General features: G+C 31.6%; 1 protein-coding gene across 11 annotated transcripts in view; it reads right to left on the reverse strand.

Moving 5' to 3' along the window:
- The window catches only part of Ankle2 (ankyrin repeat and LEM domain-containing protein 2), a 55,768-nt gene that overhangs the window by 19,736 nt on the left and 18,477 nt on the right, over positions 1–17,555 (reverse strand). For all 11 annotated transcript variants that reach the window (XM_076488811.1, XM_076488810.1, XM_076488806.1 and 8 more), the window contains 8 exons: positions 17,331–17,540; positions 16,117–16,277; positions 15,797–15,985; positions 13,951–14,073; positions 6,777–6,843; positions 3,956–4,131; positions 1,213–1,334; positions 643–781 (listed from right to left, as the gene is read on the reverse strand). In XM_076488811.1, coding sequence (XP_076344926.1) covers positions 643–781; positions 1,213–1,334; positions 3,956–4,131; positions 6,777–6,843; positions 13,951–14,073; positions 15,797–15,985; positions 16,117–16,277; positions 17,331–17,540 — 1,187 coding nt within the window. The remainder of the gene's footprint in view (positions 1–642; positions 782–1,212; positions 1,335–3,955; positions 4,132–6,776; positions 6,844–13,950; positions 14,074–15,796; positions 15,986–16,116; positions 16,278–17,330; positions 17,541–17,555) is intronic.

Raw genomic sequence — 17,555 nt, forward strand, 5'->3', positions numbered from 1 at the left:
TATATATAACAATAATTTACTAATACAACTTACATGCTTGGCCTTTGTGTTATCAGCAAGTCCTTAAATGTTAATAAATAAAATGTTTCCACAAAAAGAATTTGATAGAAAGATGCATGAAAAACTATGCAAATAAAAAGTTATCAACGTATAATGAATCACAAAATACTTCACAATAAAATTTTCCTTGTTTCTCTGGAAAATGTTCAATAATTTTTAACATGTCATTATCTAATTTTGAAATATTGAATGCCATCACCACATTTTTTAATGACAGCATTCTTTATAGTGTAGAGGCACATGTTTCTTAATTCAGCATTGGACAGTTGACAACAAGAAATTCTAAAAATGTGTTTTATTATTAAAATAATGTTCCAATCATGAATCAATGTTGTAATTAATTAAATATATTTGTACACAGTTATTGTGTTTTTGCAGACAAAGGAGCAATACATTTTGTAAAATTAAAAACCACTTTTAATAACATTACAGTTAATGACAATTTACAAGTTCCCCATTTTTCCAAATATTTGTCACAAAATTCACACCTTTTTGAAAATCATTATGGCTATAAAAATAAAGTAATACACTTCAACAAACATTTAAAAGAATTATTTTGTTTAGGTATGACTTTACACATACTTCATTAACCACCTGTCTGTATATCTTCTTCAGATGATCTTCTAGTTTTTTCAATCCTTCTTGAGATGATAAATCACACCAAGAATCTAAAAACAACCAATACTCTGACCACATCACCTTCATATGCTTGGCCAGATCTCTACAAGAAAGAATAACACCTTTTAAAAAACAAGCATACAATGTAAATTATATTTATGAAACTTACTGAACCTTTACTGATTTTAAGCTTCAATATTATATACACCTTCATGCATGAAGAATTATTTATATTTTTCTCATAAATTTCCAAAACAAAAAGGATCTTTTTTACAAGCCCTTAGGCAATTTACCAAATGCTATCAGACAAGTTCACATTAAGAAAACAACAAATGTAGTAGTTTTTGTATCCTTTACAAAGTTTCCATTTAATCCATTGCATTATTTTTGTAACATTAATTGGTTAACTCAGTTAATCAATTATTTTAAAATCTACTGTTCAATGGTATTGTTGCTTTCAGGTAATCTATCATATTGATTAGTCGATTAAATCACCCAGCTCTAGTTAAAGTTAAGAAAATTCCTTTTACTTACCGTCCAACTCTTTCTAACCCTTTTTCAGGATCCGTGAGACGAATTTTTTGCAAAACCTTCATGTCCATATTATCTCCACGTAATAAAGGAGGTGTTTTCCATTTCTTATAAAACAATTCAGCCTGAAATTATTAAAACCATGGGAAAAAAATATTCAAATAAATGAACTGATTTAACAGTGCCCTTGTGATAGCTAAACATTTTTGAAATGGCTACTCTTAATAGTACAAAACTTTTTATTCCTACAGATCCACACATATACATATGGAACAAGAAAATTTATAACAAGTTTCATTATTATTTAATTAACATATTTAGTACTTGTGTAAGTCTTGTTTATTTTAAATAAAAAACTTTAACAAATAATATTGTTAAATTTTAGGTTCTTTTACAGAAATGAGAGAATTTTCCATAGTCATGGTACTTATAATTCTTTTATTCAGATTACAGTAAGTTAATCTATGGGACCTTGGGGCATAGTGAAATCCATCATTTGAAAGGGTTTGACCTCCTCAGTCCATAACTGTAATTCGATCTAAAATTGGTTAAGAGATGACAGAACTATAAGCTAAAAGTTTGTAAGCCAAAAAAGATAAAAAAGAAAAAAATCAGTCATTTTATGAACTACTGTTCCAGGGCTAAAAATCATGTTAATGACTACTATAATAACAAGTTACAAGAGTAAGGAGAAAACTGGCAATATTAAATTAAAAACAAAACAGTATACAAAAAACAATGAGAAAACTATTGTTAGTTTTGGATTTACTACCTCTTTATAATCTACTTTTCTTGTTTGTCTTTCTCTCTTACGGATGACTTTTCATTTTCAGAAAAAAACAAAACTTTTTGGACAATATTTTCAACTATATTTATCTAGCCTCCTATAGACATTTAACATTCAACAGTTACATTTTAATTAGGAAACTCTGAGACATGAAAACAAAATAGTGATACTCAAACCTGTGAGCTAAAAGATACCAATAATTATACAAGAACCTTGCATATATTAACCTCATCATTCAAATTTCTGTGAAGTAAGTCACATTACTATATCCCAGACAAGCAATGAAACTAATCATAACCAGATCACAGTATGTATCTCAAGTCAACAGTGAAATGGATCACTATCAGGCCATAAAAATACACCTTAGAACAAGAGTACACTGAGCTACTTTGATAGCCAGAACAGTATACTTCAGCTCAATAATGAAAAAGGTCATTATAGTACCATATCTCAGGTCAACAGTGAAATGCAAGATTCATACACCTTTATAGATCACTAATTCCAAGACTTTTTGTCGATTAAATATTTTCCATAAACCGTTCTTTTTTTTTTTTTTTCAACATAACATTATTAATGGTACATAAGAAGCAAAACAAAGTACAGACTCCTTTGTAAGCATTTTACGTATCTTCCTTTGGTATGTTTTTATACCCACTGAAATAATTACATAACCCAAAACATTTAAATCCTACACAATCAACATGACTAAAAAAAACAAAAACAATCCTTTAAAGCTCTGTACTTGCTAATCTTAAACATTTCTGTTGTTTCAAACTGAAAAACAAAATAAAAACATCTGATTCAGAAAATGAAACAAAAACCTGCTTATTTGGGAAAGTAGCTGAGGTACATTCAATAACTCTTAAGAGTCAGAAATATCACTAACTTTCATATATATTATTCTTCTATTAATCATACTGAGTGTTGTATCCATCACTGTACAAGTCATGATTAAGCCACGCATTTTGAAATTTGAATTTCCATGTTATTTCCTTATAATTATTCATTTTCTTGTAAATAATGAATATCAAATACAAAACATATGGGTAAATCCAAAAGAAATAGTTGTACTCTACAGTGTTGGAGTTTAGTTGTAATACAACTGCAATATATTGCTCCATAACGTCCAAAAATATTTGCTTTTTGGACGTTATGTCCAAAAAAAAAAAGTGATTAAAACTTTTTGTTTGGAAGTTTATGGATTTGTATAAATTTGTTTATTGATTTAAATGATTGCAGATAAAGTTCAATGACCATTAAGGATTTAAATGACCCACTCAAACTCTGATGTGGGTCACTATTAGACCACAACATGTCTCAAGCCAACATTCCATAAATAAAATAAAGCTATTGCATCAAGTTATAATTCACTGTCTAGCCTTCATATTTTATTATGGTTGTAATATTAGATTATCTGTACAAGAAATATTTCAAATATAAATTTGGTTTCAAATTCAGTTACATTCTAAATACAGGTGCATTAAATGGTCTCATTGCAACATAAAATAAATATCCAAAGGAACTTTTAAAGGCCTATCAAGACTAGATACATTTTATTTTACAACTAAACAATCACAGATTTACTTGGTAGTCATCTTTGTAAATCAGTTATATTACAATGTACTTTTTCATCTTCTATTCAAACTCCTTTAACAATTTGCTGTATTGTAAAATAATCAAATGATACAAGCTTCATTTGGTTAATGTAAAAGACAATTTTAGAAAGTTACTTTTCAGAAGCATTTCATTAAAAGAATGTATGAAAACTGGAAAAAATTATGAAAATGTTAATATAAGTTCTCCAAAGTTTATTGAAGTTCCCTCTATGAACTTCTACCATTTATAACCGAAAATTAATTTAAAATTAGAGGGCAGAAAAATAACAAATCATGATAAAATCTTGATAACAATAATGCAACACAAAGAAATACATTCATGAAAAAAGCAACTTGTGGATACCTGTGTGGGAGACATAGGCCCAGCATATGCTTTCACGTTTAGAACTGGATCTTTTGGACTACTGGGACTGGAAAGGGGACTGACATCATCAGTGCTGTGGTCAGGTGACCATGGCTCTCCAATCACTGGCTGGATGGAATTATCTTTAGATCTTAAAACAGGTACAAAGTATCTCACTGGAAAAAAAGACAAAGAAAAATAATACAGTAGAACCTTAATAAATGTTAAAATTTAAAATTCCGTTTATCTCTGGTACAAACTTGTTTATTATATATACTTTAAAAATAAAGCTGATGTCATTCTTAAAATAACCCAATACTTATTATTCTATGCCAGTAATCTCTTCATCCAATTATTTTATGACATATAACCATTGTATATCAGAAGTTAGTTGACAATCACTGAAAGAGTTAGTCTCTCCTGAAAGTTACCGATGATTTTTACAAGAGCAAACATTTTTCTCTTTAAAATATTATAGAATAATAACTATACTGAAGACCCTTGTTAGTACACTCACTTGTCAAAACATAAGAAACCCTGACATATACAGAACAGACTGATCCTCCCTTTGCATTTATGCATAAAGTTATTATTTTTATTTTTATATTAGGAAAATAAAAAACACCAAGGGTTTATAAATATAGATGGTAAGCTGTTTAAGTATCAATTGGATGTATAATAGGAAAGATAATAGATTTATCAAGCTGTGGCTGAGTTTTGTTATTGGGGCTTAATAAACAGGTCCTAAGTAAGTTGCAAGAACGGATGACAGGACCAGAACATCTGAGACCACTGTGTCCAGTCTACACTGCATTGGATATTTATAGGATATACTGATCAGAAGAGAGAGCTATTAAACAAGATTAGAATTCAAATATAAATGATCATTCTGACTAACACGGGAATCAAATGTGTATAAACTGATGGATAATTTTAGATCTTAAAAAAACAACAACAAAATATATCACTGGAGGAGAGGACAAGGAAGAACAGTATAGAGATAACTGAAACTTTGGTACAGGTTAAAAGACAACACTTACTTTTGACGAATTCCCACCAGAACAATTCACAAGGTGTTCTGTGAAATAATGCTTGAAAACCACTTATCTTTGCAACAAATGAAAGAAAAAGTGAATTTTACCAGAAGAATCTTTCTTAATATTATTCTGCAATGGTGGTAAGGTTAGTATGGTAAAGGCTCAATGAAGTCATGGAACCATAATGACTAGTCTCTACTGTAGTAGGTTCTTCACTGTTATGTAATCATATCAGGGTTTGTGTGATGAAAATTTGAATAAAGTAATGGATGCATTATGCATAGTCTACACCACAATGTTATGAAGGTTGTGTACGATTGTGGCGCTAATTTATAAAGCATGGACTGGGCCCCCCTTGCTTTCTTTGAATGGCCATATCTCTTACTGTGAATATTTGTTCAACTTAGCTAACAAAATTCATCTTGTAATTCTCTATTCTTACCTAATTGATAATGGCTATCTTCAGGACAATAATGCCACAAGCCGCTCATTCATAATTGGTTCACTGGGTATGATACAGATTAACAACACTTATCCTGAAGTGCACAGACCCCTAATTTCTTAAGAATTTATAATAAGGTATGTGAAGGCATAACCTATTAACATCAACTTTACTTGGACTAGAGATGATAACCGTTATGGAATGGTCAAAGAATGATGCAAATACATTCCAGATACTCACAGAACCATAATCATGTCTTATCTACATGTGATAAAAACATAGAGTGACCCAATTTTTGTAGTTTCTAATATAATATTTGGCTACTGAATATAGTTAAGAATATGGTCATCAGTATTTGTAACTTCTAACTTTATTAATGTAAATAGTAATAATGGTAAGTTTGTTTTCGTTAGAAAAAAATACAAAAATCATTTAGTAAATTTAGTTATCAGTATGTATGTGTTTTTCTTATAGCAAAGCTGCACTGGGCTATCTGCTGAGTCCACCGAGGGGAATTGCACCCCTGATTTTAGCTTTGTAAATCCATAGATTTACCACTGTACCAGCAGGGGACTAGTTATCAGTAACATCTGTTTTTATATTTCCAAAGAATACACATGGCTCTACTTTCTTGAATCAAAGAAACAAAATGAAGTAATTTTAGTGTATCAAGTGATAATAGTTTTTTGCTAACCAATTATCTCCATTTTTTATCAGCCTAAGCATGTTTTAATCAGATTTTTTAAAACAAGTAATTAGGCATCAACAACCTTAATGTTTCAAAGGAACTTGGTATTAATTTTAAAATTTTTGACATAATTCAGTGTTTTCTCATTAATATCAACTTACTGATTAGTTGTCAAAGGAGAGAAGAGCTAGCAGGCATTGTTATAATTTTTTTTGCACTTTTGTAAAATTGTACTCGTATCAGTATATCACAATAATCTTATAATTTATCTATCAAAAATATGCTTCAGTGTTCACATTATTTTTAGTATTCCTTTTTCAGATGTCTATGTTCAGAGTCCTGTACACTATTTTCAACTAATAGTTGATTTAATGTTTTATGGCACAAGGCAGCTAGGCTATCTGTGCCAAACATCCAGTAAAAAGGTAAAAGTAAATTCAGTAAATTTCATAAAAGGAAATTAAGATAAAACAAAACAAAGTTAACAAATAAATAAATAAATAGCATAAAACCAATGTTACAACATCAAGAGAAAAACTACAGTAATACAAGTTGTAAAGGACTTTCTGTAGCATGACTGTAATTTCAACTAATGACAAAAGTAAAACAGTTCTATAAATGCAGTCAAACTACTGCAGTAGTAGATAAACTTACTTTCAAACAAATTTTCAATCTGCTTTTTCACTTCTGTTGGAGCTCCTAGACATCTATCACAAATTATCTGTTGAATAAATAATAGTTTAAAATCCAAATTTTAAAGCAGAAATTTCACACCAAAGCCTGACTACAAAACTTTCAACTTATTATTACATTTCACCACAACTTCAAATCATTTGACTGTATGAAGTACACAAGACAGTATGTATTTACTTCACTTAATCAAGTTTCAACAGTGCAGGGAGTCAAGTTTCCAAGTTCTGAATTTCTCTTTAAAGTTATAATTTTCTATACTGCAAATGTATTTTCAAAAGGTACTTACTTCATCTCACATAAACAGGTATTCTAATTCAGTGCTGTCCTCTATATGCAAAAACATTTATTTATACATGCCACCAGCCTTCTGCCTCCCCTACAAGATGTCTCTCATGCAAAGTATCATGTGACAACCCTCCACCAATCAGAATGCCACACACTCTTGTTATGCCTAACTCTTTTCATTCCATTCTACCAGACTATCACTGAGTTTTGGCATTGATTTTCAGAAGGGAGGAAGGGTAAAAAGTGTGACACAAGGTAAGTATCTATCAGAAATAAATTTTCAGTATAGGAAAATTGTAACTTCCAATACAGTAAATTATCTCCTCTCACATAGACAGATAAAATCCCACACTGAATAGGTGGAGAAACTAGTGCGAGGGAAGAAAAGCAGCATCCAAAGGACAAACTCTGAGACAAGAGAATCAGATTCAAAGATCTGCATGGGAGACCACACCATGTCTGAAGCAGAAAAGCACCTCCAAGTGGAAAAAACAATGGAAGTGCTCTCGAATGTAGAGCTGCTATGATGCAATGATAGCACTGAGTGCAACCACCACTCAGCAAGTAACCCACATCTAAAATCCATACAATTGGGAACAGACAACCATACGAGTAGGATGAAATCCATGCCATCTTCAAGAGACTGAAGAGGATCTTAAAAGCAGACCATATCAATTTACTCAATAAAAGACATGGCAGGAATGGGCAGCTACCTCCTTCTACTTTACCTATATAGCTATGGGTGGGACAGTCTGGGACAGGCATATTTATGAAGCAATTAATTGCAAGGACAACCTTCAAGTGATCTTGCTTAACATCCCACCTCAACAGTATGCACTGCATGGCCTTGGAACGTAATAAGCAGGATGCCCACATGGCTGAACAGTGCAGATTTTGAAAGATAAAGAGTGCCTGGTCAGGCACCACTTGCCACAAAGTGAAATCTGAACAAGGAGTAATTCTTGTGAAAGGGGAAATAAGGCCCCTGATAAAAATTAAAGAATAAAAACAACTTGCCCAGTCAAAGTCACACAGAAGTCTTAAGAATGGCTAGAGGCAGGAGTTGATGGCCCAGAGAGGAAGGAAATGTGATCTTATGCAAATAGAGATAAATGTATTATGAGTAGACAACATATGAGACTGATGAAGATGAGATGCCAGAGAAAAGGCTAGGTGTTGGAATTTATTAGGAACCACCTGGAACAAAGTATTTGAAGACAAAGAATAAGCTAAATGAATCAAAATTTGAACCTAAATAGTGAGAGTGGAAGGAGAAAGATCAGTAATGAATGATGGTTGCCAAGAAATAGAGAAAAGGGAATGAGAACCACATATGGAAGTCATACAGGTAATATAACATTGAAGAGCATGTACAGAACACAGAAGTATATCCAGGTAGAAAAGAGGTGAATTGTAGCTGGATAAGTTGAAAAAACCATAGCTGAGCTGGCCAGTAAGAAGGAATCAAAAGGACTTGACATGGAGTAGTATGGATGATCAAAATTACTCAGTGAAGAAGGTGAATGACAGGATAAACATTAGTATTTCTTGATCCAATCTTGACTAAAAGCACTGACAGTCAGGGCAAAAGGATAAGAGAATGGAGACCAAAACAAAGATAGTTTGTGGTTGAGGGATGTAGCACAAACATCACTGTGAGGAGTATCTCACTGAAGCCAAAGCTATCAGATAACATAAGGATCAAAAGACCACTCAACTGGATAGATCTGGACTGTATGGGAAAGATTTTCCTTGATATGATTGAAAGCACCCAGAACATAACACAATAATATGGATAACTTGCATGTGAGCACAGTAATGAAGATCCAACATATTAAAACCTGGGGATCAAGAACATTGCCACCTTGGTGAATGAGATATGTAACCTCTGTAAAATTGTTGATATGAATCATTACCATATGATATCTGGTCTGATGGAGGAAATGATGCAATGCCTGAGATATGGCTAAAAGCTCCAGAATGTTGATATGGTTCGAGTTTTTGGCTGCAAACCAACACCCTGAAGCTTCCTGGTGATCAACCCCATGCTCTCCCTCATCCCTGAAGGTAAGCATCTATGAAAACATATACATTTAGACAAGAAAGGGGTCCCTTTGAAAATGTAGACCAAAAAAGAAATTGTAAGACAAATTTGACTGACAACAACAACAAAAAAGCCAAAAGTGCTGTTGGCATTGAGTCAATCTACAAAGAAAATCATGAGATAAGGAACCACTAGAAGGACAAACAGGTAAGGGCTGAGAATGGTTAAGATGAGAAATTGATATAAAGGCATATTGTGGTTCTGACTACAACAAACAAGTTACCAAAAAAGAAAGGGTAGTGTTGATGCAGGGATTCCACAGGTAAGTTCAAAGTATCAGAAACAAGGTAGAATAAATATCACTGAAGGAAAAGAGCTATACAAAATTCCCTGAGATAGGTGGATGGCAAATGAACTTGGGATAAAGCCACATGATGACCCAGAATACTCCACAAACAGAGAAACCACATGTGTAAGGCAAGAGGTGAGGAAGACAAATGAGCCAATGTGGAAGTTATAAGGGAGAGGCTGTCCCTATTAAAACCTTCAGGATTTTGATGCATAACTCTGAAAAGGAAATGTATGGTAGATATATATACCATAGAAGTGGAGTAAGAGTATGATAAAGGCATAAAAACACATCAGAAAATCAGGGAGAGCCCCCAAACTGATAAAACAGACCCCAACTGTTGAGAGGCTAGAAATGGACAATCAACTTGATGGTATGCTAAATAAAACTGACCTGTAGCCTGTGGAGGTGAGTCATGGTATAGTACCTTCAACCAACTGGGAAGCAAAATGCTCAGCATGAACCCTAATATTGAAGGAAATTGCGAAGACTAACGAGGAAGAACTACCATGTAATAAAGAAGGATGGGAACCGTGAGTAATTGGCGAAAGGGATAAAATTTCACACCTAAGAAGTCATGTAAAAATCCAGTGGTAGAAAAAGACCATCAAATCATCAGACCCACAGGTTCAACTTGTTCTTGAGGAAGCAGGGCATGTTAAGGAGAAAGTAGATGACCCATATAACAATTTCTCAGCAAATAATCTCAAATAAATTCAATGATATGTCACTTCCACCTGCTACCAGCAAAAAGTGCTTGAATTTAGGTGTGATACCCAAAGTGATAACACTAATCTCAGAATTTTTGGCAAATAATAAATCAAACAAATTCTTTGATAGGTAAATAAAACAAGTAAGACAGAGAGAAACAATACTGGAAAGTAAACTGAAAACAAAGGCATTCAGCTATATCATAAAAAATGATTAATAAAGAACACAACTTTGGAATGTAACTATTTACGTTACAAATACAAAGTACACTAAAACAAATTTTTAACCATCTAAACATAAGCACTGCCAAACAAGAAGTGACAGTCTAGTAGAATTGAATAAAGAGAATCAGATGATAATTTACATGGGACATACATTGGAATGAATCATCTCCAATGTAGAGAATGCAGAAGGCTTGTGGAATGCTTTAAAAATATATATATATTGCATATAGAGGGCAACATTAAACAACAAAAGGTATTTATATGACCAGTACAATGTACCATATCAGAAATACTCTTCTCTGACAAAGAATCCAAGTCAAGCTCAATGACAATATAATCCTACAAAAACAATCACCAATAATGGTAGTAGTTATCTGCCAATAAATTTTGAAACTTACATTTTTCATTATCTCTTTTGTCTTGGGATCTATGATGAGCCCTTCATTAAGTCTTTTATAGAAAATTCAGCACAGAGTCCAAGATATCAATACACCTGATAAACTTCCCAGATTTATCTTGAAAAATATGCTTAGATTTAAGGGTAATTTTAATAATACAAAAAATATACCTAGATTTAAGGGCAGTTTCAATAATACAAAAAAATGTTACTGTGATCTTAGCACAGTAAATCTAAATTTCTAGAATACACGAAATTACAAACCACAAATAGCATTAGTTTTCATGCTATGTGTTAGGCATGACATTAAAATGTAATTTTACAATACCAGTTCCTCAGGAAATGATATCATGCTATGTGTTAGGCATGACATTAAAATGTAATTTTACAACACCAGTTCCTCAGGAAATGATACTTTCCTCACATCTAACCATTGGTTCAGATTGATTACTCTAGTTATGCAATATAAATTATTGAAAATAACACATTGTAAAATGTATTAAAGAAAAATAAGTATTATAAAAAATCCATTTGTTGAAAGGATATGAATGATGAATAACATTACACATTTTTATTATGGTAAAGTCAAAACTCTCAAAGGTTTAAAAACTTTGATTTTAATAACTGAAATCAGTAGTTCAATAAAGTTGCCAATACTTTAATTTTTATTCATATCCAGTGAACAGAAGAAATCAGATATAAACAAAAAGTAATGAACACACACACACACTGTTAACTTAGTTGAATCAACTGTATCAATGACCTCAAACTGATTTGTAATATATTTTGTACATCTTCATGAAATTTTTCAAGCTTTCAGTAAGCATTAAGTGTTTTGTAAACAAAAAAATCAGAGAGCTGAATAATGTATTTCACTAAAAATTTTTTTCTATGAATATAACATGAAGTCAAAAGTGTTGGCTGCTTTGAGTGCAAAGTGATTTTCTTGTTAAAATTAAAATTATTTTTCTTAATATAAAAATTGTAAAATTTTATTTGCATGATTTCCAAAAACCTTCCAATTATGTTTCAAATAAATTTTTTCTCAGTAAAACCATATATTCTGTTTTCTCCACCTTAACTCCATACAACATTGTCAATTTTACAATAGGAAATAAATCTAAATTACTCAATCTTTTCTTTATAGAACTTCATATTTTACCATGAAACTACAAGTGTTTATCCTAGCTAGCTTAACCTGTTGACTGCCAAGTATTTCAGCTGCTACAATACAACTCTAATGCTTCTTCATTTGTAACTTTTTTCATGATGCCATTTTGGATCGAAAGTGAAACAATTTGTAAGTAGGTCAAATGCATGTATAGTGCTGACATCTAGTGCTGCAGTTAAGTATTACTGAGAATGAATAATGGCATTCCATGGCACTGTGTTACCGATCGGCTTGGACGAGTTATCTTGTCTACAGCACTGAACATGTTAAAGCTCATAACAGTATGCATCTGTTTTTGCTCGAATTCTATTTTATTTCTCATTGAACTGTCTTTAACTAACAATCTCACCACACAAATAGAGAAACACTTTGTGAATATGTAGCTAACATTACCCTACCATGCAAGAAACTAGTGAGCTTACCCAATTATTATTTACTTCACATAATCTAATTTTAACCTAAAAAGTTTCTAACGAGCATATTTTAGTTATTTTTATAATAATAAAGAAAGCGTAAACATAAAAAAATAAGAAACTTGAGATTTATATACGGATTTGTTTTTCAACTGCATAATTATACTTTAACTTCATTTTTTAGTGATACCTTATTGTACCTCATATATGCAGGTCTAGTAATGAATGATCCAATAAATAAAGAATATTCTAGCAAATACATTTTATTTTTCAACCTTGGAATGGAACTGTATAATCTTCAATTTGCTTGTTTTTTTTTAATACTTATCCACTTGAACTTAATCATGCAGGTGAATTTTCAAGTGCACAAATATTTTTAAAGGTGCACAGCTGGTAAATGAGTGTACGCTAAGAAAACACCTGCAATAAACATAGTACTTACCAGAGTTGTTTTTTTCCTATTCATTACTGATGAAACTTAACCCTACTTCTTTTTACTAATGATATTACAGCACTAAATATTTTATTTAATTAACCCTCTCTCACTGTGTATCCTTTTCTGCACACAACATAGTTTTAATGTCTTACATTTAAAATTAAACAACTTTTTGTTTACCAATAAGTAAATATATAGTTTCATATCATAATTTGAAGTTATTCTTGAAAATAAAAATAGGTCATTTAGATTTAATTTGATTTTCTTTTCGTGGTTATAAGGTTGATCAAATCAGTCAACCCCATTTTGACACATGGTAGAGAAAATAACATATAACATATAAATTTTAGCCATCAAAAAAGTTTGAAATATATTTAAAAAGGTTTTAGAGATTGCAGCACAAGGCAAATCTGAGAATTTTGAAATGATGAAAAGTATATTTATTTTTAACATGAAAATTATTTTGCACACAGACTATTCAAAACAAATATTCAATATACTGAAGAACAAACCTCTATTTTAGTTTATTAAAAATTCTTCACATAAAAATGATCCTTTTGTTTGTTAAAGACTTGTAATGTTAACTGAAATACTGACAAATTCTGTGAAGATATACACACTATATTGAAAATTAAAAGTATTAAAAATATTAAGACTTTAAAAGAGTGATCATGTGGTTGGTCAAATTGACCTAGTCTGTGTTGAGAGAGTTAAATAATGTACCAAAGAACAGAGAATAACAACATGCAAAAAGCAGACAAGGTTCTGTAACTACCACAACTTTTCTGGCTTTCTAATTATACAATAAGAACTGTTAAAAATTCAGTTAAGTTCACTGATGTATTTCCCAAGAAAATAAAGTTTGAACTGGAAGTGAAATAGATGATTCTTTGTTCAGAAATATAATAAATGTTAGTTGACAGAATAAAGCTTTGGTTTTCTATTAGTTATAAATAATATATTAAACACCAGAGAGAACTATTGGTATTTGTGAAAGAGAGAATGTAAAGATGGGTGTGGTAATAAGTGTTAGATTTTATGTAATATTAATATTAAATTCTGTTAGAGAAACATAACAAATGATAAAAATTGAGGGCTCACTTACCTCTCTTGCTGTCTGCCCATACTTGTTTAACCTCTTGAGATCACAAGATGGGTGAGTAGCTAAAACTTCTGCAGCCTTTAAACATCCAAATTTACAGGCAAAGTGGAGCGGTGTTTCACACATCTGTAGTACATAAAAGAGTAACATTTCAACAATTAGTAGGATCTTTAACAATAGCACACTCTAATAAATCCTGTTACAAAGAGCAACTTTTAGTACTGGAATAGGGATTTATACCACCTCAACTAACAGAATTCATAAAATCACAGTGAAAGGTTAGTAATGTCATAGAAAAATTAATTTTACTGCACATAAAAAGTAAGCCACAAATTTAAAAACTAAGTAATCAGAGTCAGAATTACACCTATGAGATAACCTAAACAAGTTATACTACATTGTGCAAGTTTACATCACTGCTTATCTTTTCATTATTAAAATCATCAAGCAATAACATGACAACAACAACAAACAAGCTTTTAGGTGGTACACATTATGGTACAACAAATGTTCATAAAAAAATTTAAGCCTACTAAACTATACACCATCAAGCTTTCAGTTTAACACCTACTGGTAAAAGTGAAAGATTTATTATAACTGTCTACTGTAATGCTAACAAAAAACACGACATCTATTAAACATGACTCAAATCTATCTATTAGTACAATGACAACAGTTGACAATGAATGCCTTTAATAACTCTTGTTTATTTAAACGTGAACTTTCACTATGAGGCCCAGTACATTTGGTAAAGCTTATAAATAATGAAGTTTTTCACTTTCTATACTGCTATAAATCAGTGACACAAATTTTTGCTGAGCCCATTTGAAAATACTTGACACTATGATGACCTCACCCCATGCAAAAATTGACAACAAATTGTTGTATCTATTCCAAAATGTCCATTATGTCAATTATTGTTGGTTTTTTTTTATCTAACCAACCCCTTCAAAAACACACAATAACCCTGCAGCCTTCTTTTCAATCAGGACTCCCAGTTCTAATTATGCAATAAGAGCTGTTAAAATTCAGTTAACCTCATTGATGCGTTTCCATTGAAAACATAGTTTGAACTGGAAGTGAAATAAATAAGACTTTAAAAGAGTATAAAGAGGTCATGTGGTCAGTCAAATTGATCTAGTCTGTGTCGAGATAGTTAAATAATGCACCAAAGTACCTATGCTGCTATAACTTATTAAAATTGTGTCAGTGAGCTGTGATTCTGGATCATTCAAACGAAAATTTTCCATAAAGAAATACATCAACACGTGTGTAAGGCACCGTCACATTAGACAAATACTAATCCCAAGGGACTTTAAGGAGAAAACATGAACAATTATAATGTACAAATACTCAATAGATCCCACTTAAATGCAATAAAACTTTTAATGAAAATATTTATTTTAGGAAAGAAAAATAATTGCTCTGACAATAAAATTGTCAAATGGCTCAAAATACTTTCATGAGCAACATATTTCAATTTTAAAAAACTTAACAATACAATATGATTATTACTAGTACCAAAAATCAAATCTGACAGATACAATTTAATAAAGAAATGAGTAAACTTTTTTTTTTTATCTTAACTGTGAATACCTACCTCTTGTCCAATTATCTTTGAATGAAGGAAGTCTAAATTACTAAAATCTAAAGGGTTGCAACTCTTCTATTAAAAATAAAAGGGGCACTGTTTCAGTGAAGCAAGACTGGATGTTTATAATGTGATGTTTTTAATTTTTATACCTTATTTTACTTTACAGTACAAGTATAGATACACATTTTACTTCTCATCAATTACAGTATCAAGACTTTCAAATAAAAGTGTAAGGGAAAAAAAAACAACACATACCCCTCTATCAGGTGTGTTGAGGTAAAGATCTATCAAGAAAATTATTCGTTGCTGACGAATATCCTCTGAATCATCTGAGTAAAGAAGTTTCATAAATTTCTGGTCTTCAATGGTACTCAAAATAAGTTGACACATGGTTCCTTGTTTACTTTTGGCAGCAACATGAAGAACATTGTAACGAAATCCTTCCTACAAACAACCCAAAAATATTGACTGTTTAATAACATTCATTAAACTCAACAAGCATTCATTAATAAAATAATTAAACTTTCCACCTTTCTTATTACTATTTCATAGACAAGAACCTCCTTTACACGCACCTGCACAATAGCTGGTGTGTCACCACTGCTAATCAGGAAACGAGGGTTTGTCCACACACACTGTCTGAAATACTCGGCATCACCAGCCTCAACAGCTTTTCTCAACTTAACCATCTCCTGACTCTTGGGAGCCTTAAAAGGACTTGGCTTTTCTCCATTACCTAAATGAAACAAGATAAAACTAAATAATGTAACTTCTAATTAACTGTTTTAAGAAACATAGGATGAGTTTAAAATGGAATCACATACAGAAGTGGTAAAAATTACTTCAAGTAGAAACACGATTATAAGAACTTCTATGCCAAGCAGTTTTTGAGACACAAAGGTTTGATGTTTAGTAAATGTAATATGAATACAGGGTTTGGTACATTATATTAAAAATATTTTGAATATGGAAGTCAGCATATAGCTAATATAAAGCATTGGTGGAATAGGATGTATCAAAAGTGATGTTACCAAAAATTGGTCACTTTTCTGAAGGGTGTGTAATAGCTATTTACATACACTCAGCTCATAAAGATATGTTCAGATTGGAATTTATATTTTCTAAGATGGGAATATCCTTTGTACTTTACAACATCAGCAAACATAGGAATATGAATCAATTTATGGAACCACAACCATCCTATAAAAGACCTGAAACAAGTTGTACCTCAATCATGGTAGCCAAAATGTGTCATGTAAGAGTTAAGAGTTGATAAACACAAAGATTGGCAGACAAAATATGTCCATGTTTCCAAGACAACAATTTGCAGCATAATGATGGATACCCCACTTGTAATGAAGGTTATGGAGTAGAGGTTTACCAAGATGAGGAAAATGAAAATAGTATTGTACTATTCTAAACAAGGACATACTGGTCAAGTTGTGAGAAACAGCATCTATGGATTTTTGTACAACTGGACTGTTGAAACTAGCACTGAGAAACTACTGTCCTGCTACAGCAAAAGGATTATGTAAAGCTAATTGGAGGAGTAATGTGCTTTGAACACGAGTCTTGGTGGAGCCACTCACAATGGTATATACACTGCAAAACTATTGTTAAGATACGCAGTTATCAGAAAGAACATGATTAGAGGTGGCAACAAGACTGTTAAGAAATGGTGTGGCTTCAAAATATAATTTAGTGTAGGAGTATAATATCAAACATTAAAAGTAGAAAAAACTGATTAATTTAAAAAAAAAATCAAATTTCTAATATTATAATGACTCACCAGAATTGTTATCAGAATCAACAGATTCAGCACAAGGAGATGATGGTGAGAAAATACACCGAGTTGCTGGAGATGACAGAAGCTGTTCTGATGTTACCATGGAAAAGGCCACAGCATCTTCCCTACAACTAAATACTTTAAATCTTGCTCCTCTGTATTTCTTTACAGTTTGTAAAGCTTCTCTTTTGTCACTGAACACTAAAGGTAGCTCTGCAAGAACAGAAA

The sequence above is a fragment of the Tachypleus tridentatus genome, chromosome 2 (assembly GCF_004210375.1).
Source record: "Tachypleus tridentatus isolate NWPU-2018 chromosome 2, ASM421037v1, whole genome shotgun sequence".
NCBI classification, from domain to species: Eukaryota; Metazoa; Arthropoda; class Merostomata; order Xiphosura; family Limulidae; genus Tachypleus; species Tachypleus tridentatus.